General features: G+C 40.4%; 3 protein-coding genes across 3 annotated transcripts; 1 reads left to right on the forward strand and 2 right to left on the reverse strand.

Annotated features, from left to right (window-relative positions):
• The first annotated feature begins 2,062 nt into the window (after positions 1–2,062).
• LOC145478189 (NFX1-type zinc finger-containing protein 1-like) lies at positions 2,063–21,475 on the forward strand. The gene is given in 15 exon segments (XM_081456131.1): positions 2,063–2,868; positions 2,949–3,427; positions 4,214–4,369; positions 4,797–4,909; positions 5,631–5,704; positions 5,896–6,053; positions 7,104–7,364; positions 8,874–9,150; positions 10,364–10,713; positions 11,012–11,216; positions 11,682–12,082; positions 13,000–13,891; positions 14,600–15,670; positions 16,111–16,266; positions 16,771–21,475. Coding segments are annotated over 15 exon segments (5,481 nt in total). The 5' UTR covers positions 2,063–2,183; the 3' UTR covers positions 16,974–21,475.
• LOC145470919 (protein DD3-3-like) lies at positions 18,158–22,365 on the reverse strand. Its single transcript, XM_081454775.1, has 7 exons — positions 22,356–22,365; positions 21,993–22,211; positions 21,196–21,322; positions 20,376–20,432; positions 19,735–20,018; positions 19,453–19,494; positions 18,158–18,483 (listed from the first exon to the last, which is right to left on the reverse strand). Exons 1-7 carry the CDS (start codon positions 22,363–22,365, stop codon positions 18,158–18,160), a joined length of 1,065 nt encoding a protein of 354 aa, XP_081310901.1.
• Positions 21,559–23,322, reverse strand: LOC145478192 (uncharacterized). The gene has a single exon (XM_081456134.1). The coding sequence runs from the start codon at positions 22,956–22,958 to the stop codon at positions 22,593–22,595; it is 366 nt and encodes a 121-aa protein (XP_081312260.1). The 5' UTR covers positions 22,959–23,322; the 3' UTR covers positions 21,559–22,592.
• Between the last annotated feature and the right edge of the window lie 1,704 nt (positions 23,323–25,026).

A 25,026-nucleotide genomic window follows, 5' to 3' on the forward strand; every position in this document is an offset into this window, starting at 1 on the left:
TACCCCTTCAAAATAACAACTAGTCTATCTTGATATCATTGTGTTCAATTTGAACCGGCGAAAAAAGAACGAGGTGTTTTATTGCGAAGGTATTTTGTAGTTTTTATTGATAATTTAACGTCCTCCGTGTTTTTTTTAAAGCCCCTGATTTCCGGAAATGAACTTTGGGTTTCTAAGAAATTCTGCCTGTGATTTGATTGGCTCACGACCCATATTAAGTTTAAGTATCTTAGACACTTGCCCCAGCATATTTTCCTTCACTTGCTCGAAAAGTGTTCCTTTCTGCATTTGGAAACCAGTTTTTTACGTAGATTATTACGCAGGCGAGGTATGCGATGATTGAGGAATAACTTTGCTATCGACAAGTCCTTGCAAGTTACGCCGAAAACAGAGCACCGCCGACATCTGGCTTCCTCCTTGGACATTTGAGGTAACCTAGCTCAACTTTAATAATGAATCACTGTAACTGATATTTACAATACTACATCTTATATTTACTGTTAGCGGATTCGTTAATTAAATAGTCATTCACCTCTCAGCGCGGTGTCTTAAGTCTAGGCTAGCTAGAGAGAAGAAAAGAGGTATAAATAGGAAATAAATCAAAAGCGAATAATGCTTCTCCAAAAAATGGTGGCCATTGAGGAAACGTTGCCCAGAGGTCCACTGATCTTTCACTTGTGAATGAACTGTCCAATGCCGGATAGAATTGTTAACAGAAACGTCCTCAGTTGCAGTAGGTGCCCACAGAGTAACTAAGCTGGTGGTTGTTTGAGCTAAGTTGCTGCTAAGATGTAGTCCTTAGACTTAAGATACGATGCATTGTTCATGTATGGAACATAAGTTAACTTGTATCGCCGTTTTCTTTGCGAAATGTGACATATATATTTTGCACGTATTTTGTACAAGTCCAAGTTAGGCGCGAATATATATCAACTCTCTGTCATTGGGAATTAAGACCAGATGAAAAACATCACTAGAGGCCGAGAGTGCAACTGGGAAATCAAGACTAATTGTTTGCTCGTGTAGAACGTAACCGATTTATGATATGACTCGCTGGAAAGAGAGTGATTGTGGGTAGGTAGTCAAAATTACACTGGTTTTTGGAAGTTATTTAACTCGAATTACTTTGAAATTACAAGCTGAAAATGAAATTCGTGAGTAATTATTAACGAAACATTCCACCATTACCAAGGATGTTGCAACTTCCCATCGTCGTCGAGATCCCCTCGAGTTTCCCGTCGCTGCGGGGAAAGTTTTTTCTCTGCTACTTTTCCTACCGAATCGAATTGGCTTAATATGCCGGTACAAGTCCCTATGAATAGTCCACGTCGTCCAAAGAAAGTAAAAACTAGACAGTGTCCCAGCAACCAGTTTCTTCGTTAAAATACTCTTTAATGACCTTTGGAGTCGAGTCAGAGACAGCTTTTTTGCTACACACATCTCTCTTGTGTGCTGATTAGTACAACACTGAAATACCTGGTGACCATACTTCGGAACTGCGGTGAATTGAATTGATATGTGACATATACCTATCTGGTCCTTTTAAATGCTGTTTTCGACCTTTTACGCGTTCTATACTATGCGACTTCGGCATACCGTGGAATTCAATAACACACTCATCAGTCATGCTTCAATGCAAAGTTGCATTCATAGCTGTCTCACCATTTAAAAATGCAGAGTTTTGGCAATGATCAGATGCTGTCCAGGCTTTTGGCAAAATTGTTTTCAGATTCTAGTTTGGAACGCTTCGTAAATCTGATTCCTCAGCTGTAGATTGATTTTCTTCACAAGTTAATGCATAGAACTCTTTAAACTGGTTCGGCTGCATTTGCAAACCAACTAAATCAATAGCACAGGATTCCCTACAAACGGGAACTAGCGACAGGGAGTAGAAACGAGGAGTAGTGTTTGAAATTAACAAATGAGTGAAGAGTGGAGGCTTCATAGGTTTTTCAGCTGCATAGAGTCCTGGACTTTGATCGGGAAGATTTTGATTGAAGTGAACGATGCCGTTCTCGGGCAACTAAATCAGACTAGATTCTTTGTTATCAACATTTTTCTAAAATTTATATAATTATACATGTAGCGGAGCAAAGGCGTTTTACAGCCTCACAGCCAATTAAAAATTCTCATAATCATTTTTTTCATTCTTTAAACTCTATTTTGTTTCAGAGGTGCTGTCAATGGACGACTGGCGAGGCCAAAGAGGCAGAGGAAGTGGGGGTGGAAGAGGCCGTGGGAGGGGCGGTGGAAGAGGCCGCGGAAGAGGGGGTAGAAGGGGTCGTGGTGGCGGCGGAACTCCGAGAAACCAACCTGAGCTTAAGCTAGGATTCGGGGAACTTCAAGCCCTTGAAACCAAAACTTCGGACGAAATAATCCTCCACTTAACATCGAGTCGATGTTTCCCAGCCACAGAGTATTTATTAAAACAGCAGTCAGTAATGGAAGATCACTGGATTGTCTTGATCGTTAGCATTGTTACGAAAGCCTGTGACTGCAGCTCTAAGGAGGACCTGTTAAAGCTACTCAACCTGTTACGAGGGTCGTCGTTTCTCAATTTGCAACTCAGACCATATTTAAACATGCTATCTGCTAACAGCTTACCTCCTTGTGACGTCGCAGTGTTTTTGAAAAATGTTGTCAAGATAATGAGCGAATTGCTCCGAAGATTCCCGAGCTGTTATGCTGATCTTCCGGTGCCCGACCTGTACTGTGGAACAAAAAGGCTGTCTGACACGAGACAGTTGGTTGATGGTGCCCTCGTCACAGAGGTAGATGAACTAATGAAATTGAGATCCGAGAAGGCCGAGGAGCGGAAGAGAAAGGAAGATGAAGAACGTCAGAAAAGAAGGCAGCCTCGCAGAGATGGTGAGATAGATAAGAAACATTTCCATTCTTTGTATTTCTCATCTATTCGTGCAGTGATGAAATATCTCTGTACTTTTTAGCTGAGATGAACGATGATGTTGATCCACCCGATAGTTTCCGCTGTCTCTCTGTTGTTCCAACTCAGGAAGACATCTTGTCTGAAGGACGGCCCTTTCTCAGAAGGAACAAAATTGATGGGAGCTACAACGATGCGGAACATTATTTGGACGTACAATTTCGACTCCTTCGTGAAGACTTTGTGCGGCCCCTCCGTGAGGGGATCGCGCAGTTGCTGGAGCGTATGGGGTCCACTAGGATTGGTGCACTACAGTCCTTACAAGACATACGTGTGTACAGTAATGTTCGGTTGTTGTATCCTGTATGTACCTCCAACGGCATCCGCTACCGGATCAAGTTTGACAACTCCAGACTCAGGCATGTAAGCTGGGAGAACAGCAAACGGCTCATCTTCGGCTCACTGATTTGTTTGTCCAAGGACAACTTTAATAGTTTTGTCCTTGCCACTGTGGCCGATCGAGAGCTGTGGGACATAAGCTGCGTAAGTTCTGAACATTATTCATTTTGATGAAGGTTTGTTTAGCATTTAGTGGGTGATCATTGCAGGCCCTCTCTCCCCTACAGAAGGCTTCTTTTGTTTTCTCTTGAAAGCGCTCGAGGATATGCAAGTAGTAGTAACTGGCGAACGAGCCCCAAGAGAAATCGTCAGCTACGCAGATTGATATGCAAGAAAAGGGTGGAAAGGTTGGAGAGAGGCGGCAGATTTCCTTCCTCATGACGACGGTGTGTTCCCGATCAATAGTGACATCTTTACGAAATAAGTTATACCGGTCTTTAACACGAGTGAAGAGGACCGAGTTGTTCGAAAAGCAGATTAACACTAATCCAGAGTAAAAAGTCAGCAAGGCTCAGGGCTGTGCACTACGTGTACATCTGCGTCTGCAAACGCCTGCAATTTGCTTTTGTCCACACGAGTTAATTCGACGATCTTTTACGCATAATCAACACGCAGGTAGCCAGGTGGGTTCAACTGGACCCTGAAAAGTTAGAAACCTTGAATGAGAATCAAACTAAATCAATGTTTTTCCTGGATTACCTTAATCCTGCTTTGAGAAATAAAGAAATTTCAAAACTTTACGTTTCTTTGCGAACGGCAAAATTTCCACTTGGAGTTCGTCTTAAATGATCACTAAGGGAGCAGTTTTGTGAATTTTCTAAACGTTTTTTTGTCTTTTCTTCTGAAAATGACAATGCAACTTTTGTTAGCTCTTACTACCCTATCTGCTTACTATGTGGGTGTAAAATAGTGGCAATTGTTCCTGTCTAGGGAATACTGAACATTCAGGTTATACGTCTATACGATCAAGTAAGACTTGAAGAAGGTGACGTGTACCAGATGGTGGAGAGTATTGCCTTCTTTGAAACTTATCGTCATGTGCTGGAGGGCCTGAAAGAAATTGATCCAGCAGAACTGCCCTTCCAGGTGACATATCAATGCCATTTTTATAACCAATTTCCCGCAGTACATTATTCGGTCGTTTATTTACATTGAGCCTCCTTATGTGTATTGAGGTAAGAGATTGTACGAATCAATCGTTGATGATCTACACAGTTGAAAACATTGTGATTTTGTTGGCCTTCGTATCCATCACGCGTTCCCTGAACAAAACCCTGGTGCACCATCGCACAACTAGAGCCGTTAGTCACACAGGTTAAAAGGAACAGCTAGTGTTTATTTTTCATTTTTTACTATGTATTGTGCAAAGTGCCTTTGATCATCATGCGTGAACCTTTCGCTTTACTAATTTCAACTATTATTAGAAATTGCTCTGAAATCTACTTGGATTTATAAAGAAAACGCTCCTCCAACCCTGATTTAACATCCGTATGATGTGGTTCTATCAAAACAGAAGTACATTGTAAATTGCCAGAAAGAAGTGGAACCTCCTGCCTATGTAAACCAACACGGGACCTTTGATCTGACACCCATCATGAAGAATCCACACCGGACCCCCACTGCTAGGTATAACAAGCAAAAATTGAAGAAATTGTGATTGACTATATTGTGCTCTTGGACATGCTGTACATGTTGACATGTCTAGCAAGATATATATCTACCTCATTCAATGCAGCACAGCTGGCGAAATATCCGTGTGTATGAGGTGGACATATATCTTACTAGACATCTTATTAGTAGCTGGTGTTTAGGCTTTCATAGTGCGGAACGAGCCGCGAAGACCATGCCGCGAGAAGAATGTCACGGCTTCGCTCACGTTCCGCGACACGAAACCCCACTGAAAAAGCACACCAAAACCGCCAGCTACGCAGGTTATGTCGCTTTATATTTCTACGATTCTTACGAAATTGCTGTGATCGTTGTTATCGCTCTGGCAAAATATTGAGTGATCCTTACGACTGGCAGTTTCCATATGATATACAATAAAAAATGTCGGAGAGGACTCGGATAAAATAAGAACGCACTGCATTCTGGTATATTTGTCATCGCAGCTATTGCTACAATCTCTCGAGAGTGGTTTCCATATGATCGCAACGTTGACTTCAGTTTCTACAATCGTTGAGGTAGATCTGAGGTTTGTCTCAGTGAACGTTATCCATGATCGCTCGTTTAAGAGTAGTTCCCATTTGCATGGCAACGATCGCTGTTTTTTTTTTCCCTCAATGATAGAAGCGATCAAAAGGAAGCCAGCCTACGCGTTAATGGTTTTGTTCAATTCTTTCTATAGCACTGCAACACCGCTACAAAGGCTGAAACTACGGCGTTCACTCGGCTTGGGCATTAGAGACGCGGTTGGAAAAGGTAATTTTAAGTTTTAGCGTGTGTTGAATGTTATATGTCCTTCACCATTAGAGTCGATTTACTCTCAGATTAAAAGTCACAAAAATGGCCCTACTCCTAAAATACTGGGCGTTGTCCTCGAGATCACCTTCTTCAATGATTTGTTTCTGATCTCTTCAGCTAACACCGCTAACACTTTATTTCTATCGAAGGAAAAAATATTCCACTCCTGAACCTAGCCTCCTGGCCGTCTGCGGAAGATCTGGGTCTAGATGACTCTCAGTTCAAAGCGCTTCAGATGGCGCTGACCAAAGAATTCGCTGTCATTCAAGGACCGCCGGGGACTGGAAAGACGTACATTGGTTTGAAGGTAGATTGACTCTATGGATCCTTTTTGTAACTTTGCCAGTTTTGGAGTAGCTGTTGGAGAAAGATGATCATATGTTCTTTAAAACTTGGCATGTTAGCAAAACGAAGACAGGACGAATAGTTAATAACAAACAGATGAGTCTGCGGGAGAGAGAGAGAAAAAAATTACCATAATAATAATAATAACAATACAAAATGTTAGTAAAGAAAAAGTTTTTCACTGCCAACGTTTTCATTCAAGGCTGGCTTTAAATCACGAATTAACAATGTTTCCTTAATTTTACAATGTATATCTGACCTACCAGTTGCTAAGATATCAAAATTGGTTATCCCCGTGGTATCATCACGTACAACATGAACGATGTAGTGAATAGACATCAAAACAAACCTAAAGACCCTATCACTACAGTTCCCAAGAGAGAAATCTTCATTGTTTTACCATTTTTAGGGTTCCAAAGTAAAGTAATTACCCGGCAACTTAAATCTTGTATTTATAAGTTTTATGGTTGTTTAACGTTAAAATAATTTTCCGAAACACCCGCCGAATTAAGTCTTTTTTCCCGTACAGGACAGGTTCAGCCGTTCTCAGATGTCTAAGGTGGTTTACAAGGCAAGCTGCTGGGACTGTGATGATTTTTATATAGGAAAAACAAAGCGTCGACTACACGATAGAAAAACTGAACATTTTAAGGCCCTTGCTAAAAGCAGTCACACCTCAGCCATTGCGGATCACGTTACTTCCACGGGTCATAATATTAAATGGGACAATTTTGATATCTTAGCAACTGGTAGGTCAGATATACATTGTAAAATTAAGGAAACATTGTTAATTCGTGATTTAAAGCCAGCCTTGAATGAAAACGTTGGCAGTGAAAAACTTTTTCTTTACTAACATTTTGTATTGTTATTATTATTATGGTATTATTTTTTCTCTCTCCCGCAGACTCATCTGTTTGTTATTAACTATTAGTCTTGTTACATATTATTAGATACCAGTCTGTTTCTTTTTCTTCGCGTTTAAATTAAGACAGGACGAATTCTTTTCTTGCAGATTGCCAATGTTATATTGCATAACAAGGAGAAGTGGGACAGCGGTAGAGCGTTTCGACTTAACACCTATCTGTATGGCCACCGAGTCTCTTCTGGGCATCGCTCAATCCTTGTTGTCTGCTACACAAACCACGCCCTTGATCAGTTTCTGGAAGGAATCCATCAGTTCCATCCCGACGGAATTGTGCGAGTTGGAGGGAGGAGTCAGAGTGAGACTATGAAACAGTGCAGTCTGTCGGAATTGAAACACAAAATGTATCAGGTGAGGTTCACCAGCAAATTTTGATAACGTTCACTCCAGCGATCGTACCAAACAAGAATTCACTGAGAATGGAGAAATCACGATCAATTCCTGAAAAACAGAGTCGTTAGTTCCATTATGGATTGTAGTCCTTTACGCCATCCTTGTCCCAAGCTCTGAACATTTGGTTGGAAAGACTCTTATCGGAAAAGTTGCTAATTAGACCTGGAACAATTCAACCGGGTTACTTCTCGTTCCAGCTAACAGGAGCCTCCGTTTGCTCGCTAACTTTGTTTGCTAAAACGTGCACTCGTTTCGAAAACAAAAATTTTGTTCAACCGTCTTGAGACTGAAATGCGCTGAAGTTTTGCGACAGTGTGGTCTTCAGTTTGAGGTTCTTTTGTGTTTTAGTTTCCTTTGTATGCGTCCAAGATTATACATATTTTCACAACTGTGTCTACATGTTGTCCATTTTATACCACGGGTACCTTTTTCACTGCTACTTTTGTTCTTTAAAACTTGCGATAGCGTTCTAAGCTGTAGTACAATCGTTGAAGGCAGCTGAAGTTGGTCGGTCGGTTAAGATAAATATTGCAATATTTCAATTTCCGTAGGGATATGCGAAATATGCACGAAAATATAGAAATAGGTTTGCTTGTTTTTCGCAACCGTGGTGGGTAATGAATTTGGTAATTTGAAGAAGACCCTCCAAAGGTAGTGGTTGTTAACCAAGAGCAACATACCATTGTTGCCCGTTTTCTTGTCTCCATATCAAGGATTCAAATCGATACGAACCAACGGATGTTTTGTAGAGCTAAAATGCTAAGTTTGATTTTCATCCGTTTTGAGAGTTCGGTTGTCAGTCAACCTGTATGTATCCTCCTCCCAACGCGTGTGGCACGGAACGCGCACTCACTAAAGGGCCGGATATCGAGTCTACTACAACACTTGACATGCAGCTCTCGGTAAAACTCAAAACATGCAACGCCATTTCCAGTTTTTGCTGCAGCAAAGTTTGTGAGGATTTGAAGGGAAAATGTGCAACACTTTTGTAAGAAAACGTTGTAAAACGAATAGTGGTAAATCAAATCACAAGCCGATAAACAAGGTGGATAAAAATTATTTTTTTCTATGTATATGTGGGGACAAGATCATAATCTCTTATGGGGGAGTAAAACGTTACTTCTCCAGTGACTGTCTTCACTTCTGGCTTGAAAGTAGAAGAGTTCTAAACTTCATAATAAGCGTTAGTTTAGGCTGAAACCGTGCGTGCGCAGTGGGTTTAATTGTTGTGAACTAAAACAAATATTAAATTGTCCACTAACCAGCCATAGCAGACATTGTTCACAAGTAACCCTATGATGACAAGGAAAATAAGCATTCGATTTTTATTTATGAAATTACCTCGGGTATTGAAAAGAGTTTTTCTGTTTCGCTAATGAAAAGTAGTTTTCAATCATTACAGCATGGGTCGATTCCTGTTTATTTCATATATATATAATAACATTTTTCCAACTGTTTGCTCGACAGGACAAAAACGTTCCCGATGACATCAGATCTGCCATTAGCGACGCTCGTGCGAAAATGGACATCACCCAGTCAAAAGTGGACGATGCATCTTACAGGTTACGGAGATGTCGCGAAGACGTACTTGATGAAGACGAGTTGCGTGACCACGCTCGAAGCATGACGACCGCTCATTACGAGTCTTTGAAGCAGCCATTTGTTGAAATAGCTGAAAATAACGAGAGCTGTATCATGCACTGGTTGCAGCTGTCCATGGACTTGGCAAATCCCAACCAAGGAGGTAATGAACAGTTATAGATGCAGGTGAAAATAAACGCTCCTTTGTTGTTCTTGAAGAATGATTGAACATCGCAGTTATATAAACAACTTAAGCAGTTGTGAAATTAAAGCCTGAAAAAAATTCAGGCTTTAACGGAATTCGAACCCATGACCTTAGCGATACCGGTACACTGCTCTACCAACTGAGCTATCAAGCCAACTGGGAGATGGTCACATTGTGAGTTCGAAATATACCCGTAGATGGTGAAGAATGCAAGTGAATATATGAAAGATCATATATTTGAACTGCGGAGAAAGGTATGAAGACATGCCGGATTGATCATCGCAGTTATACACACTTTTTTCCGGCTTTAATTTCACAACTGCTTAATTTGTGTGTATAACTGCGATGATCAATCATGTCTTCATATCTTTCTCCGCTGTTCAATGATGATCTTTCATATATTCACATGCATTTGTTGTTCCTGTTACTAGAACTTAGTATCCAGCCTTTCTCAGACGTAGTCATCCCTATCACAGTCGAGTCCAGGGTCCAAAAAATGAGCTGCTACATCTATCTTTCTGATCTTTGGATTTCCCGAGAAGCCGCTTGAAGAGAAATCGTTATTAGTGGAGGATGCTTTTAATATGCGAAGTCTGCATTTTGATTCTACAGTCCAACCTCCCGTAAGCGACCACCCAAAATGTCAAGCCTTGGTAGCCGTTTAAGGGAGGTGGTCGCTTACAAGATCTTAGACCATATTGGGTCAAAATTTTGCCTTATTAGCATATGGTGACTGCAGAGACTTACCCCATGTTTGAAATGTCTTATTCATGTAAAAAGTACATTTCGTGAAAAACCCCGGTACTTCCTATTAGGAAATTTCAGTCTCTTGTACTATCGAGGAATGCGATAATGTTACAACACGTTATTATCTGCTTTCCGCTCTATTATGTTGAGAGTAAATGTAAAATGTGTGACCATCAGAGATCACATTTAAAAATTTTAAAATGCATGCGTAAATTTTGGTGTCCCTTAGAAAGGGCGAAAACAAATACATTAACAGGAACGCAACTTTTTTAGCGCTACTGCGCGCCCTTGGTGATTGTAGCGAAGGGGATATAACTTAAACATAGAGGAACATTGCACTAATACACAGAAGTATATACAACTGATCATGAGTGGGAATTTTTAATGAGACGGCAATAACTAATATGAATTGGTATTAATCAAGGGGGAGAAAATACGGGAGAAGAAGCGGAAGCGGAAGTGAAAGAGGAAGAAACAGCAAAGGAAGATGACGATAACGATCAGAATCCGGATGTGCGGTACGAAGCTGACGTCATTCAGGATCAAAGAATTCTAGACGATGACGACGATGATGATGATGTTGACTTTGAGCACAGTTCGAAGCCAGCTAGGAAAAAGGAGGAACTGGGCGCTGAGGATCCTTCCGATATTAGCAGGAAAAGCGAGGATGGATGGAAAATTCAGAATTTTTATCGACTGATGAAGAAGATAAAAAGGATCACGATTCACGAAGTGAGCAAAAAAGATGTCATGCCAGATGAGAGAGCAAAAATGGTAAGCAACTAAAAGCAAGGCTCTGACTATGAGAGAAAAAAGGAAAATTGCAAATAATTTATCAACCTACCTATAGGTGATTATGAGATCTATGATTATTAAATCTATGTTAACAGAATCTCAAAATTTGAATTAGAAAAGAAATGGAAAAAGCTCTGGAATTAGGGTACGAGGAAAACTAAAGCAATTCAATTAGAGATTACTTACTCCTTTTAATATATGTGATTGACCGAACTGTATTGCCATCAATACCGTTATAACAGTTAATTTGACCATTATTTCCCCTCACACACTGCAGGTCACGGATGTTTGGAGTTTGAGCCTTGAAGACCGCTGGAGTCTGTACCGGCGATGGCTGATGGATGTTCGCCAACACTACCGTCGCACCATATCCAACCATCAGTATGAATTTAATTGGGATGTCATGCGACTGAAGGAAGAAAAAGAAAAGTTAGACCTGAACATACTTATTGGTTCCGATGTAATTGGGATGACCACGACTGGTAAGAAATTTAAAAAGTTACAATTGAAAGGAAAAAAATGAATAAAGCAACTTGACATATACTCTGATATATATTTTTTCATGTCTACATCCTTAATTGTTGTGAATTGTAATTTAGCCGGGCGTTGTAAAAATATTCTAAATAGTGCGAGATAAAAATCTGAAATCTAGTGGAAATCTTCTAATTGTACACAGCTTCAACGTTCTGTTTCGTAAACAAAAACAGTTTCCTAAGTCTTTCGGTTCTCAGGCTGTGCTGTAAATGAAAGGCCCATCAGATTATGGCGCGACGCAGAAACATATTCTTCTTTCGCTATCGTCGAAATGGCAAGATTTAGCTCCTTACATAAAACAGGTGTTTTTTTGTTAACTTCCATCAGAAGAGTAATCAATAGCCTTTTCGCGGATATCCGTCATAATTTAGTTTTCCCTTCTTACTTATATCAAATCATTCTTTTAAATGTAGGCGCTGCCAAGTATCGCAAGCTTTTGCAACAACTGCGACCGCAAATTATGATTGTGGAAGAAGCCGCTGAAGTACTGGAGTCCCACATTGTGACATCGTTAACTCCTGGATGTCAGCACGTGATTCTGATTGGTGATCATCAACAACTCCGTCCCAATCCCACAGTCTACGACCTCGCCAAACACTACAACTTGGACGTGTCGTTATTCGAGAGAATGGTGAAGAATGGGATGCCATTTACAAGACTGCGTTTACAGCATCGCATGCGACCTGAAATCTCCAAAATGCTGGAGCACATTTACTTTGATCCAAAGTTGGAAAATCACGAATCGGTGCTGAATTTTGACAACATTAAGGGCGTGGCTCGTAATGTATTTTTTGTGGACCATGAAGAAACTGAGGTAGGTACCCGAGCACGTATTGTCTCTATGAATAGGTTATATTTCTATTCTTGGTATTAGACTGGAACCAGCTAGCCTAGCAACTGAGACTAATGCAGGGAGTCTTTTCTAATACGAATGACAGACATTAATCTTTTTTTAAATAATATCCCCACGCACGAGCCTCCGTTGCTACAATCCTGGCCAAACAAAAGTCCTTGGGACACTTGACAAAATAATAATTCAATTTTCCTACCCCATCCCCTCCCCCCAAGCAATGTTGGAATAGTTGGTCTACTTTGGATAAATCAATCAACATCAACATTGTACTGGGGAGAGGGAGTGGGGGTAGGTTGACACTGAGAAAGATCATATGTTGGCAAAAGTGCAAAGTGTCCCAAGGCTTTTGACCAGGATGATAGTATGTAATTTTCGATGGTTTGACAAGCGGGCTCGTGTTCTGGTTGAGTGATATAAACTTGCGAGTGTATTTATCAACAAACAAAGGGGAGCCCTTCAACTCACGAAATCTGTTACAATTGTTTTTTCATGAGAAAATAGAACAAGCATGCCAGCTTGCTGCCTTAGTCGTGTTTCGTAATTTGCACTCAAGTAAGACTAAGAACAAAATTCGCTCAGATAGTTTTTTTTTGTAACAAGTGGCACCTTCATATACAGTTCTGGTTGATCGTCTAGCATAGGTACTGAAAGTAAATATTGAATAAAATTGGTAAAACAGTTCCTCTTGTTTTCGCCAACCCCTTGTTGTGTTCTTTCATTTTGGGATAACTGCTGGTAACAAACTACGTTTACTTTTTATGAAAAACATTACAGGCAACACGAAGCCAGATTCATAACCGCTTTCTGTCGCATTACCCTACTTAAGCAATTGCCATCCCTATTTCCTTTCCTTTTTGTCTCTTAATTCTCCAATGCAGGATCGTACCCCAGAAGGAAAGAGCAGGTCAAATGAACACGAAGCTAAATTCCTGGCCGCCCTTTGTCGCTACTTCATCCTTCAGGGTTACAAAAGAAAACAAATTACAGTCTTAACAGCTTACGTTGGCCAGTTAACACAGCTCAAAAAGGAACTTGTGCCTAAAGATTTCTTTAGCGGAGTTCGAGTCTGCGCAGTGGACAATTTCCAAGGCGAAGAAAGTGACATCATTCTTCTGTCACTTGTTCGAAGTAATGAAGAAGGCAAAATCGGTTTCCTCCAGATAGAAAACCGGGTTTGCGTGGCGCTCTCACGCGCTAAGAAAGGGTTTTTCTGCATCGGAAACATCAGCCTATTGGAGGCAAAGAGTACACTGTGGAGCAAAATAATCAAAGACATGCGAGAGCGCGGGAATGTGGGAAAAGCATTAACGCTCACGTGCCAAAACCACCCGCAAAACGTGAGCGACGGGTCATGTGCTGATGACTTCAAGACTTGGGCACCAGACGGAGGCTGCACCGTGCCATGTGCCAAGCTACTCAAGTGCGGTCACGTGTGTGAGATGTTTTGTCATCCGACAGACCCAGAGCACGAGGACTACGACTGTAAAAAGCCATGCACCAAGAAAAAGGCGCACTGCCCACTGATTCAGAAGTATTCCGGGAAATACTACCAAGCATGTGGGCCTTGTATGAAAAGGTTTAGAGAGAACCATTTTCAGGGTGGTCCTTGCTACATCTGCAAGAATCAGTCTACATCGATGTGCTCCCGTGTGTGCTTAAAAAGATGGCCTTGTGGACATGAAAACGAGACGGAATGTCACGTGGATCCACTTCTTACTCCATGTAAGGCACCTTGTGGTGTGACATTAAAGTGTGGACACCCTTGTGCCGGTAAGTCTTTCAGGAACACAGTCACATCTATGAACTTTCGGATCAGGGTATCGGGAGGTCAAACTCCAAGAAGTGAAGTAACAGTATAATAATTCAATCCAGTGCTTCTCTTCTAGTTCAAATTAAAGTTTGTTTCAAAACGAGCTTGTATTCCTAGCTGTGAATAAAACCAGAAAATTTTAATCCTACTTCGTCTCAGGGGCGGATTTGGGGAAGGGGTGGATGGGGTGGCTAGCCATCTCACTCGTGGTGCAGCGGAAATGAAACAAAACAAAAAAATGAAGATTGTGAATATTTGGCAGAAGTAAAGGCAATAACTCAGGACCGGTACCTCATTGTAATTTCTAGTTTGTGGCATTGCTAGTATTTCTGTTGTAACAGTTTTAAATTGGGTTTTAATTCTCAAATTGCAACATTTTGGAGCCATGTTTCATTGTTCTGCAACCCCAAAGTACTAACCACCCTTCCCCTCTTGAAAAATACTGGATCCGCTCTTGCGTCTTCCTTGGAAGTTGAGCTGAGACACTCTCAGCGTTCCGAGTGTTTAAGTTCACGCGTGAATGACCATCGTATTTGTAGAGATTCCTCTGTTACAAACGTTCAACTTTGAAACTTGAACGGTGATATTGAGATTAATATTGACAAGTTTAGAAGTTTCAAGTCTAACTCTGACTAAATACTGATGTGTAGCTTTTTTATGTATATTAGGTGACTGCAGTCGTTGTTGGTGTGGTCGAGTCCATGAGCCATGTGAAGCAAAGTGCGACCGTACCTTGTTTTGCGGTCACAAGTGTAAAGGACGGTGCAACAAAACCTGCCCTCCGTGCAAGGAACACTGCGGCAACTATTGCAAACACTACAGGTGTAACAAGAAATGTGGTGAGCCTTGCGAACCTTGTAACGAAAAATGCATGTGGCAGTGTCAGCATTACACATGCACGAAATTGTGTGGAGAGCTGTGCGACCGCCCAAGATGTAACATGCCATGTACAAAGCTACTTAGGTGCAGGCATCCTTGCATCGGTCTCTGTGGGGAAGTATGCCCGAAGAAGTGCCGAGTGTGTCACAAGCAGGAGTTGACAGAGAGTTTTTTCGGCACCGAGGGCGAACCGAACGCAAGATTCGTGGAGCTGGCAGACTGCGGTCACGTGTTTGAAGTTCGAATGATGGATCAGTGGATGGAGCAGGCGGAAACAACGCATGACGGGAAGCCTGTTGACATCCAACTCAAGCTCTGCCCAAAATGCAGTGTTCCCATCCGCATCAGTTTAAGGTACGGCAACATCATTAAGAAGATTCTGGCAGACTTCGAACGAATAAAACAAAAGATTTTACTCCGCAAAGGGCAGCGTGACCAAGAAGTAGCCAGGCTCAAATTGAAATTCCCCAAAGACCAAGATGTAATCGGGAGGTTGCTGGATCGTAAGAATCTCTCGGATGAACAAATCAACGTGATTGACAACCAAATCAGTTTGCTGTCTTTCCTTCAGACACTCAAAAATGATATAAGCTATTTTGAAGCTGATGAACGGTCTCAGGAAACGAAGGAAGACCTCCAGAGAAAAGTGGAACAACTTCGAAAACGTGTGTTACGGCTTCAGGTTCGATTCAGTGACCAAGTAATGGAAGAGCTCGGAGAAGAAATGTACAGAACACAGCTTCTGATCGACTACAGAATGCTGAAGATGCAACTTGACATCCGGGGTATTAAGCTAGGGGTCACTGACACTGTCAAGGTCGATTTTGTTAAAGAAGCATTCGATTCAGAGAACACAATTGGTAAGAACAGAAATTGAAAGGAAATTAAGATTTAGGAGCTGTTTTGTTTAAGTAACTGCCGTGAAAGGCTAGAAAAAAGGGAGTTATTGCCAACCAGAAGAATTTTCGTTTCCGCTTCTACCTGCCTAGCACAGAAATGCATCATAATGGAAGGAAAGGCAGGTTTTGGTCTCTCGCATTTAAGTTTGGATTCCGCTGTTTGAAAAAAAGTGTATTTGTACGCGCAAGCGCAAGATTTTACTCTTACAGTAGTCCTTGCAATATTGAATCGTCTGAAAAATTGGAAACTCTTGGGGCGGTTTTACTCCAGATCCACCATTAAAAAGCTACATGTGCTGTCCTAGCATTTTACTGTACTACAGGCACGCTATCTCGATATAATCACGTACTATTGGTAAGTGTAAGAAATTTAATAGTTTTTTGTTTTGCAACATTTTCAGACAAGAAACGCAGAGAGCGATACAGGGCTCGCATTGAACGAATAAGACGTGAACAAGGCCTTCAAGAGCTTAACCATACTGTAGCAAGAGAGGAGAAAGATCTGACCGTGAAGGCCATGGGGCTGACACAGGGACACTGGTTCAAGTGTCCAAACGGTGAGTGTGACTTAAACATCAATGTGCAAAATTAAATTAATGCTTTTCATACAAATTCTCTTTGGGAAAATTTGGATAGTAACTTTTTTTGAAATGACTCGTTCGTTTTTGACGTACCGTTCGTGCAGGAATGTCCGTTTGCCGAACTCGTCACACAGACAAGAGAGTCAGACATATTAAAAAATATCGTATTAGCCCTTGGTCCGTATACTGAAAGTTACGGATCCTCGTATTTTCCACTTCGATTTATACCCACGCGAGATCAGAAGCGCGCGTGCCGTAAATCAAGGTCCGTAACTTATAGTACGGACCTCAATCTCGGTTTGTAAGAGGCATCAATCTTCTTTATTTTGTACTCATAGCTGCATTAAAGGTCCACACTATACACTATATTTCAATCGACTGATTAGATCTTAGTTGATTTCACTGGCTTTCCAGTTATGTTCCTTTTCTCTCTGCCCCGATCTTCTCTCTTTACTCGTTTTTTGTTTCCCATCCATAAAGGTCACATCTACTGCATCACAGAGGGTGGAGGAGCGATAGAAGAAAACAAATGCCCAGAATGTGACTCAAGAGTTGGTGGCCATAATCATCAGTCATGAGCAAGAAGCCAGCTACTTGGAAAACGTCCTATGCGACGACTTCTTCTTGGCCAACAAACACAACAGTTTGTTAACACCCAAGAGACTTTCTGTGACTTTCTGTAACTAAGGTACCAGCTTAGGCATTATGACTGATCTAACAATTAATCATTTAGCAAAAACTAGCCAAATGTAAGGAACTTTTCCTCGCGCTTTAATTTGATGAAACGGGTCTTTGTTTCGATTTTTAAGTGGCGAACTGAAAAACTTGTTCTCCTGTGTGGTAGCTTTTAAAATTGCTTGTATTTTGCCTTGAAATTTTAACAGTTCTGCTTTAAAGTAAGAAATTTTATCTACATTTTTCAAGCAAGAGTCCTATCAATTGATTTTTTCGTTGCTTTTTGCAATTTTGCCGGGCTAAAATCCAAGCAGGGTCTTGAGTAGATAATGTTCTAATCGGCGTAGTTAACCGAATATTAAGCGTGTTAAGTCGTTTCATTTGTGATTTTTATCAATTGAACATAGCGAATAACATAGATAGAGATTAAGGTTGAATTCAAGGTATTCCTTTAATTTGAAACATATTGGTTACCAGATTAGATTGCAAAGAAGCCCTGCAGGCTGGGAAGCTAAGAAGGGCTTCTCGACTAAAGTTATTCTCAACATAATACCGGATTCCGATTAAACAGTTGACGTTTTTTCACTGGAGCTCCTTCGCTTTACTGGGTGCAACGAGAATTGTCCGTTTCTTTTTTGGATCGAAAAGTGGTGTAATTGTCCTTAAAAAACGTCCAAAACAAGACTCTTCAATGTCTGTTTTTATTTTAATTCGTATTTTCTGTATTCCTCAGAGCTTCAAAGCGAGTACCTCAAACACTAGCTAACCCATTATGTGGATGATCACTTTACACAATTACTGTGTATACTACATGAATTAACAAGAAAATATTAAACTCCTCTGTCTTCCCTCACTCCAGAAACGTCGGCGTTATTGGTTTCAAGCTTTGGTGGGCTTTTGAGTGTTAAGAAAAAAAAAAATGTGATATGTGAAAGTTGTACACCAATTTGAAAAGTTATTGTTTGTCTTCATAGAGGTAAAGGAAAGTTTTTAATTTGTTGTGACTTTTTTTTTCGGTGAACTCGTTCCAAATGTGGAGTGAGAGGGGACTAAAAAAGGAAAGATGCTGGGAACAATATTTTTCTTTCCTATCCGTGTTGTCGCGATTTGAACTTTTTTCCTCACCCACCCAAATGATCTCAAAAGCCTCCAAAACACCGTGTTTCTGGAGTGGTAAATAGTCAAAGTTCAATTAGGAGTCCACGACAACCTCGGTAACAGTGATCTGTCCCATGTGACGTCGGTTGGAGAAGTTGTTATTGCGCGTGCTCATGTAACAGTACTCCCCAGGCTTCTTGATGCGGAAACACGGCGGGTTGCAGGAGGCTGGGGCGTTGTTCAACTGATTCTGAAGTGGTTTATTCTCATCTGTGTAACATCCCTTGTTAAGGTGAAGATTTAACGTAGCAGCGTCAAAATAAACTGAATCAACCACTTCAAGAGGCAAGCTGTAACACGCTGCTGGCTTGAGAGAGCTGCATCCTTCCTTTACCCAACACACGTTAGTGCGATCCGTACCTGAAATGAAAACGAAGTCAATTTCGTCTTATTGTTAGATTAGGTACGTGTTGTTTTGTGAAAGTTTATGTTTGATTGATGCCTCCCTGCAAGGCATGCGAAATGAAATTGCCCCACTATCAAAGCTAAGTTTTTAAGGAACACCTTCAATGACATACTGAATCGGACAATTAGGAGCCAGTTGCCGAAAGGTGTTAATGCTAGAAACTCTAAACAATAGAACACTTTTTTATAACACCTTGGTTTTAGCTGAATATTATTTGAACTATCCAGTTAAGTGTATAGCACCCCGAGGTGGTGTTACTGAGCAAGTTATCTCAGATACTTGTCAATAAACGTCCATATGGTAATGATATTCTCATAATTGTTCGATAAATTAACTAAATTATTCCAGCAAAGGTCTAGGGAAGGTGAAGGAAATAAGCAGATAATTGGGCGCATTTCTTTCAAAATTGTTTACTTTAGTTTCTTCTCTTTTGATCTTGTTTTCGTCTGTTGTGTCAAATCAAGGATTTTGATTTCGTTTCGCGTGTTAATTATCTTTCGGCAATTGCTTCCGTGGTTCTGAAATTGGCATTTGCTGCTCAGTTTTTTTTTTCCCTAAAATCAGTGTTTGCAAAGTTCGTCTTTTCCACTTAGATGTACTTTGGATTGCAGTGTTTTTTGTTCTTGATTAGCCTCTTCCAGGAGTTCAGTTGGTTGGGGCGGAACGCGAAAAACGGTCGCGCTTTTTTTTTTATTATTATTATTTTTTCGCGCGCTGTTTTTCGCGCTGCGTCCCAACTAACGGAACGCCTGGAAGAGGCTAGTCGTAGATGAATACCTAGCTCTTTACAGTGCACAAACCCATGGAAAGCTAAAATTTAGGCTTTTAACTTGGTGCATTCGTATGCGTTTAAGCCCAATGCAATTGGAAGTTGGAGTAGAACAGAACTTGAGTAACAGAAATAAATTAGGAATTCTTCTTACGTGCTGTTCCTTCTCCGTCGTTGTTGGCATTGTTGTTTGAACCTGAAAGATCATACAAAAACAACAGTAAGACCCAGTAAGCCATAGATTGCGGGTGGCTATTATCAATGCACAGACATTACATGTACATAGGTTGAGCCAGTAAAATTGCAAGATAGGACACCAACCGTAATAATTGTTTTAAAAATCACTTTAAAAACACTAAATGAATCTAATAGAATTAATGGCTTTTTTTCAGAAAGCTCTTTCCCAAAAAATCAGTTTCGTATAGCTTGTTCTCACCAGACCAAACGAAGCACACCACATCATCCGTTGTAACTGTAATGCGTTCAGGAGTGAAACGATATTCCATGGCTCGATAAACGTGCGCAATGTTTCCTCTCTTTCCCATTTCTCCGACGTAGGATATGTTGGAATGCTGGAATTTTGGAGGAAGGAAACTCCGCGGTTTAAGGAGAAACACGTGACTTCTGTCCTGGAATGTTCGGCCGAGCTGCGCGGTGTTCAAAGCGAGCTGTAGATCGGTTTTACCATCAACTGCTTTGGTTTTAGGGTCATTCTGGACTCTACAAAAAAAAGGTGGTCAAATCTTTACAAGAATGATTCAAACGGTGAACGACAAAAGGGCGTGGTTATCTTTATTAAATCGATTGATCTCTTCATTTGCAGGGTGATAAGATGAATTAAGATCTAGATATGGCGGGCCGCGGAATCTGCTTTTATAATTAGCCACTTATTACAGGGCATAAGACTAAGAATTAAACAATTCTCAGGAGTTTCTGGTTGATAAAATGCAATTCAATAAAATTCTCAGCAAAATCATTCGTAATATGCTTCTGATTATAACTAACGATAATTTGAACTGAAGATCTTTGGTTTAGACAGCCCTAATACTTTTAGAATATGTGTTACAAATCACTTACTGATCATTTTTACTGGCATTAAATTCTCGTGGGACGTCAGCGGTTGTAATATTGTACCTGAAGCAAAGATTCACGAGTTATCTTCTCCAACAGAACAGTCAACCATACAGAGAAAAAAAAACACTGTGTCACGCTAGATGTCACTCCTGAGAACAAAGGAGGCGACGGCTCGAATAAAAGCGGTTCGATTTAATTCTTATGCGGAGCCTGTATCTTGAAAAAGCATTCAAGTCTGTTGAATTATCCGCTTTCTACTCTATTTAATAACTCAGTCTTTATATAACTTTCATCATCAGAAAAGAGTTTCTGGCCGAAAGCTTATTGTTATCATTCGTTGCCTTTAAAATTGGAAAGACTCGGAAAAGGATTTCAGTGAAAATATCTTCGTTCACATAACATTGCTGGAGATGTTTTAGTCTACCTGTTTAATTTACTTTGCAACCGTAGAAATGAAGCTAAAGCCACTGATTTTAAATTTGAGAGAACATGGCGTCTACACACCATTTAATATCTTTCCTCACCTTATTCGTAACCGGCGCAACGTTGAGTGGTGTTGGTTGGGAAACATGGAACCTTCCACTTGTACGACGAAAACTTTCCCTCCATGTTCATTCCGTTGTGGTTAACGACAGTGGATGGGGCGTAGATCACATCCGGGGTTTCATGAAGAACAACATACTTTTCCTTTTCGTCCGATCCTTGCGAGTGCATGTGAGGCTCGTACGGTAAGCCTTTCGCCAGCCTCTTGTAGCCCTTCTTCTAGCACGTTTCCAATACGCCCTGGGTTTTTTCCAAGTAGTTAGTGATAAATTTCACCCACTTTCCCCCGCTCAGTTTACACGATGTGGTAGTAATGTACTTGGCAACGCAACTAACAGCCGGGCGATTGTCTTCTTTTTTTGGACAGTCATGGTTACCAGATAGCTTTGATGGCATGATACATAAATCTAAAGAAATGTAAGCAAACAAATGCCGAGTAAAAAAGGTATGCTGCAGTATATTTTGATTGTCCAAAAGACCTGCACGCATAAAGTGGTTAGGGGTATTTATTCTTGCTATAGATGTTCTCTTTCCGCAATAACAGCAACAAAAACAACAACGTCCAAAACCTGTCTATCTATTTGTACTCGTAGTTACATTTTATAGTCAGAAAAAAAAGTAACATTTAATTAAATAGAGTCATCGCTGCCTGGAAAAACCATAGGGGCTAGTGAAGTCAGGGAGCCCATTAGGTATTATATATAGATAAACTGAAATAAAGGTCGGTTGACTGAATTCACATGTAGTGTACACGTAGCTTAGGGCTGAAAACAAAAAACACCTACACAACACTCACAGCACCCGCGCAGCCAGTATCATACATTCACTGTCTCAAAACGAATGACACATGTAAATTAGCAGATCGCTGATGGTAGCCATTTATACTCCTGAAGAAAGGCGCTCAGTGTACAATAGAGAAGTCCTTTGCCCGAGATTACGGCAAAAGCAGTGTTCTCAGTAGATGCTTGAAGTCAGATCCCCTCGGTCTGAGATCCAGTTGTCCAACCACGATGTCGCTGCCTATCTCTTAATTAAGCTAACTACAGCAGTGATTTGAACTGCTCAATAAATACTCACATTTGTATCCATATTCAGGACTGTTGACGTAATTTTTCATCAAATCCTTGGTCTTTTTATCACTCATCATGATAGCAATGTCCTTCCACGGGGTGGGGCCCCAGTAAGGATAGTAATCGCGCTCCTCGGGGACCTCCAAGCCCCTCCTTGTTCCAGCAGGGTTTTGTCGCGTGTAAATCGGAAAATCGCCTCTTAGTTTCTGGTCAGCAGTGAACAAACCTAAAACATGAATAAAGGCATTGCTTGTATTTTCTTTTAAGGCGCTTTTCAAATTTATCCTTTCTCGGGCTAAATGAGCTAGGCAGAATACCTTTCTAAAAAGAATATAACTTAAGTGAAAGGTCGTGCTGTTTCTATGGTAACCTCTATACATGATAACCTATTATGCCATGAAGAAAATAACAACTTGGGGCAATTTGTTCACTAATGATTTGGTGCAATACCAAGATTGTAGCACCACCTGATAAAGCGTCGTACTATTGATCCGTCTTACCGCAGACACTTTTTATGACGTCGATTTCTTATAAGGCCTTATTCATTTTTGCTGTAAACGTTTATCAAACGCCGAGGCCAGGAAAACGGGGGGTGGCGTTCGATTTTTTATTTTAATTTCCCCTTTGCGATACCTTTGTTTCTTTCTCTGCGGTAATACGCCTGATAGTAAGAGGCTGGCTCGTGAAGTCCACGTTCTCTTGCAATGTAGGCATTCTCTCTCGCTCCGTTTGCAAAACCCTGAGTATTCAGTGTTTGACCGTTACGTATGGTATGATACTCGAATTCTTTTTTCACATCCGCTTTCAGCGGTAGCTTGCCGTTGGGGAACTTCTCGTCAGGAAAGGCTTGACACATGAACTGTAAGATAACTTGTGTTTCCACTCTGTCGTCAGTTTTTGGGCCGGTCCCGTGTTGATTTGTCCACATGATGTCCACATTGATGGATTTGGCCTTGGCTTCACATCCACTCATGTAGAACTCCTTTATAACGAATGGTGGCAAAAAAAAAAACAAACAAACAAACAAACAAACAAACAAAATAATTCATATCTGTGAATTCAGTGGATGTATAAACACTAGTATGTGACCATTCAAAGACAGGGATTGAGGACTATACAATAAAAATGTATTTAATTGATACTACCATTGGTAACTGTCTGTACTCTTTAATATTATCTCCAGGGTTAGTATGCTCAGCATCGCCAACATTGTATCCAGCCTTGTCGTTATTCTAGAGAGAAAGTAAAGTCTTATCAACACTTTCTGTTTTCAACAAAAGATAGAATTTAGAATAAGGGTAATTATTATTTTTTATTGTTATCAGATATATTCTCAGTAAGGCCTTTTCGTTCCATTCTAAAATAATTTCACGAACAAAGGTCGCAGATGTTCTCTCGTGACGTTTTTTATCGGACAGATTGCGTGACGAGTCCAAAGATCGTTCGCCGGGATTCTGGGTAATATAAGATCGTAATGGTGAGGTGATGACGTCAAAGAACAAGTACTTGGCCAGCTCGAAACAAATAACTACTATGTATCTTTGAAATTGCGTTCTAGCTGTGAATCAGACAATCTGTTTGCGTTCCTGACGTTATCTTGGTTGCCGTTCAAACGATTGTTGGATCCTGGTGGAAAATGCAGGTACATGTCCGACATGCAGGGCTCGATAAGTACAGCCAGGAGGCAGCACCAAACGAAAATGGTCCTCATGACCTGTTCTAATACAGAAAAAGCAAAACATCCTAGATGCTTCAAAGTAAGAACTGTGAGCTCAGAGTCGTGATTAGTCAATACGCAGGTCAAAACAGAATGAAAACTAAAAATCTGATTTCGCCTTCACTATATCAACATATGGTCTTCTAAACAAGTACTAGTGTTACGAATAAATAAAATCATAAGAGAGTCTTGATCTTTCTCCAGATTCTTTCAATTAACTGCAATCAAAAGAAGTGCTTTAGCTTAAGTAACGAGAATTACTACCTTGGAAACGGACAGATTAAATATTTTGAGAACTTGATTTCTGTTTTGAACTTTACGAACTCTGAAATCACCCCTCTCGCCTTAGTATGAGTTTTTGTCCGTGCGCGTAACTTCAGGTGATTTTAATTAGTCAATCGTGGCTCAGAATGCGCTCGCGCGTACAATTGAACTTCGCTGTTCTAATTTTGCAGATTTTCATCTTCGTTGTATTTTCTTGCCGTGTTTAACATTTTAGGCCAGCCTTGCCGCTGTTTTTGGAGTTTTGAGTTTTAAATTATTTTTAATATTGTACCTACCTACCGTTTTTAGCCATTGTGATTCGTTGTTTATTGTATGTTCTGGATTACGTGGCTGGTTCATTAAATAGTTCGTTTATTTGGAGTCTGAGCCTACAACTCACTGAATACAATTTCCAACGTTACAATTTCGATGTTTTTTTTTAAGTTTCCAACTTGTTAGGTGCTGGCGGAATTCTTTTTTAAGGTGCTGGGCAATTACATTCGGGCTCCAATTTCAACTAAAATGTTAACTCTTTTAACTGAACTGAACTGTCGCTATCTGCCATCAAATTTTTAAAATTTACGTTCAGAAAAGTTCCGTAAGGAAAATTAACGTTTGGAGCTTGGAGCAAATGGGCAAGAATGAAACGAATAAAATTATATCAAATTAAATTGATCTTACCTTTCACTTGAATAACAATCCGTAGTTTCGAATTTGAAGTTTGGCTCGTTGAGTTAGTCACAGCGAAAATGAGTTAAACTAAGCTTGCTAGCCTTGTTATTATCAGTGTTTTGCATAAGTATGCGATAAACCACTTGCGTCAGTAGATAAAACAAAAGTATTTAACAAAAAAATGTTAATCTAGATGAATGAAGTTAAATGCTATCTACTTGCCTAGTTTTGACGAAAACGTACATTTATAATTTATTTTCAGTCTCGGTTTCCCACGTGGCTTTTAAAAGTGTAAAAATTCTTTAAGACTCTTTAATAAGGAAACTCTTCGAAACAATTCATCGACAAGCGTTTTTCGCAATTTTCTATGACTTTGGAAATCACAGAG

Source organism: Orbicella franksi, chromosome 2 (assembly GCF_964199315.1).
Source record: "Orbicella franksi chromosome 2, jaOrbFran1.1, whole genome shotgun sequence".
Lineage (NCBI taxonomy): Eukaryota > Metazoa > Cnidaria > Anthozoa > Scleractinia > Merulinidae > Orbicella > Orbicella franksi.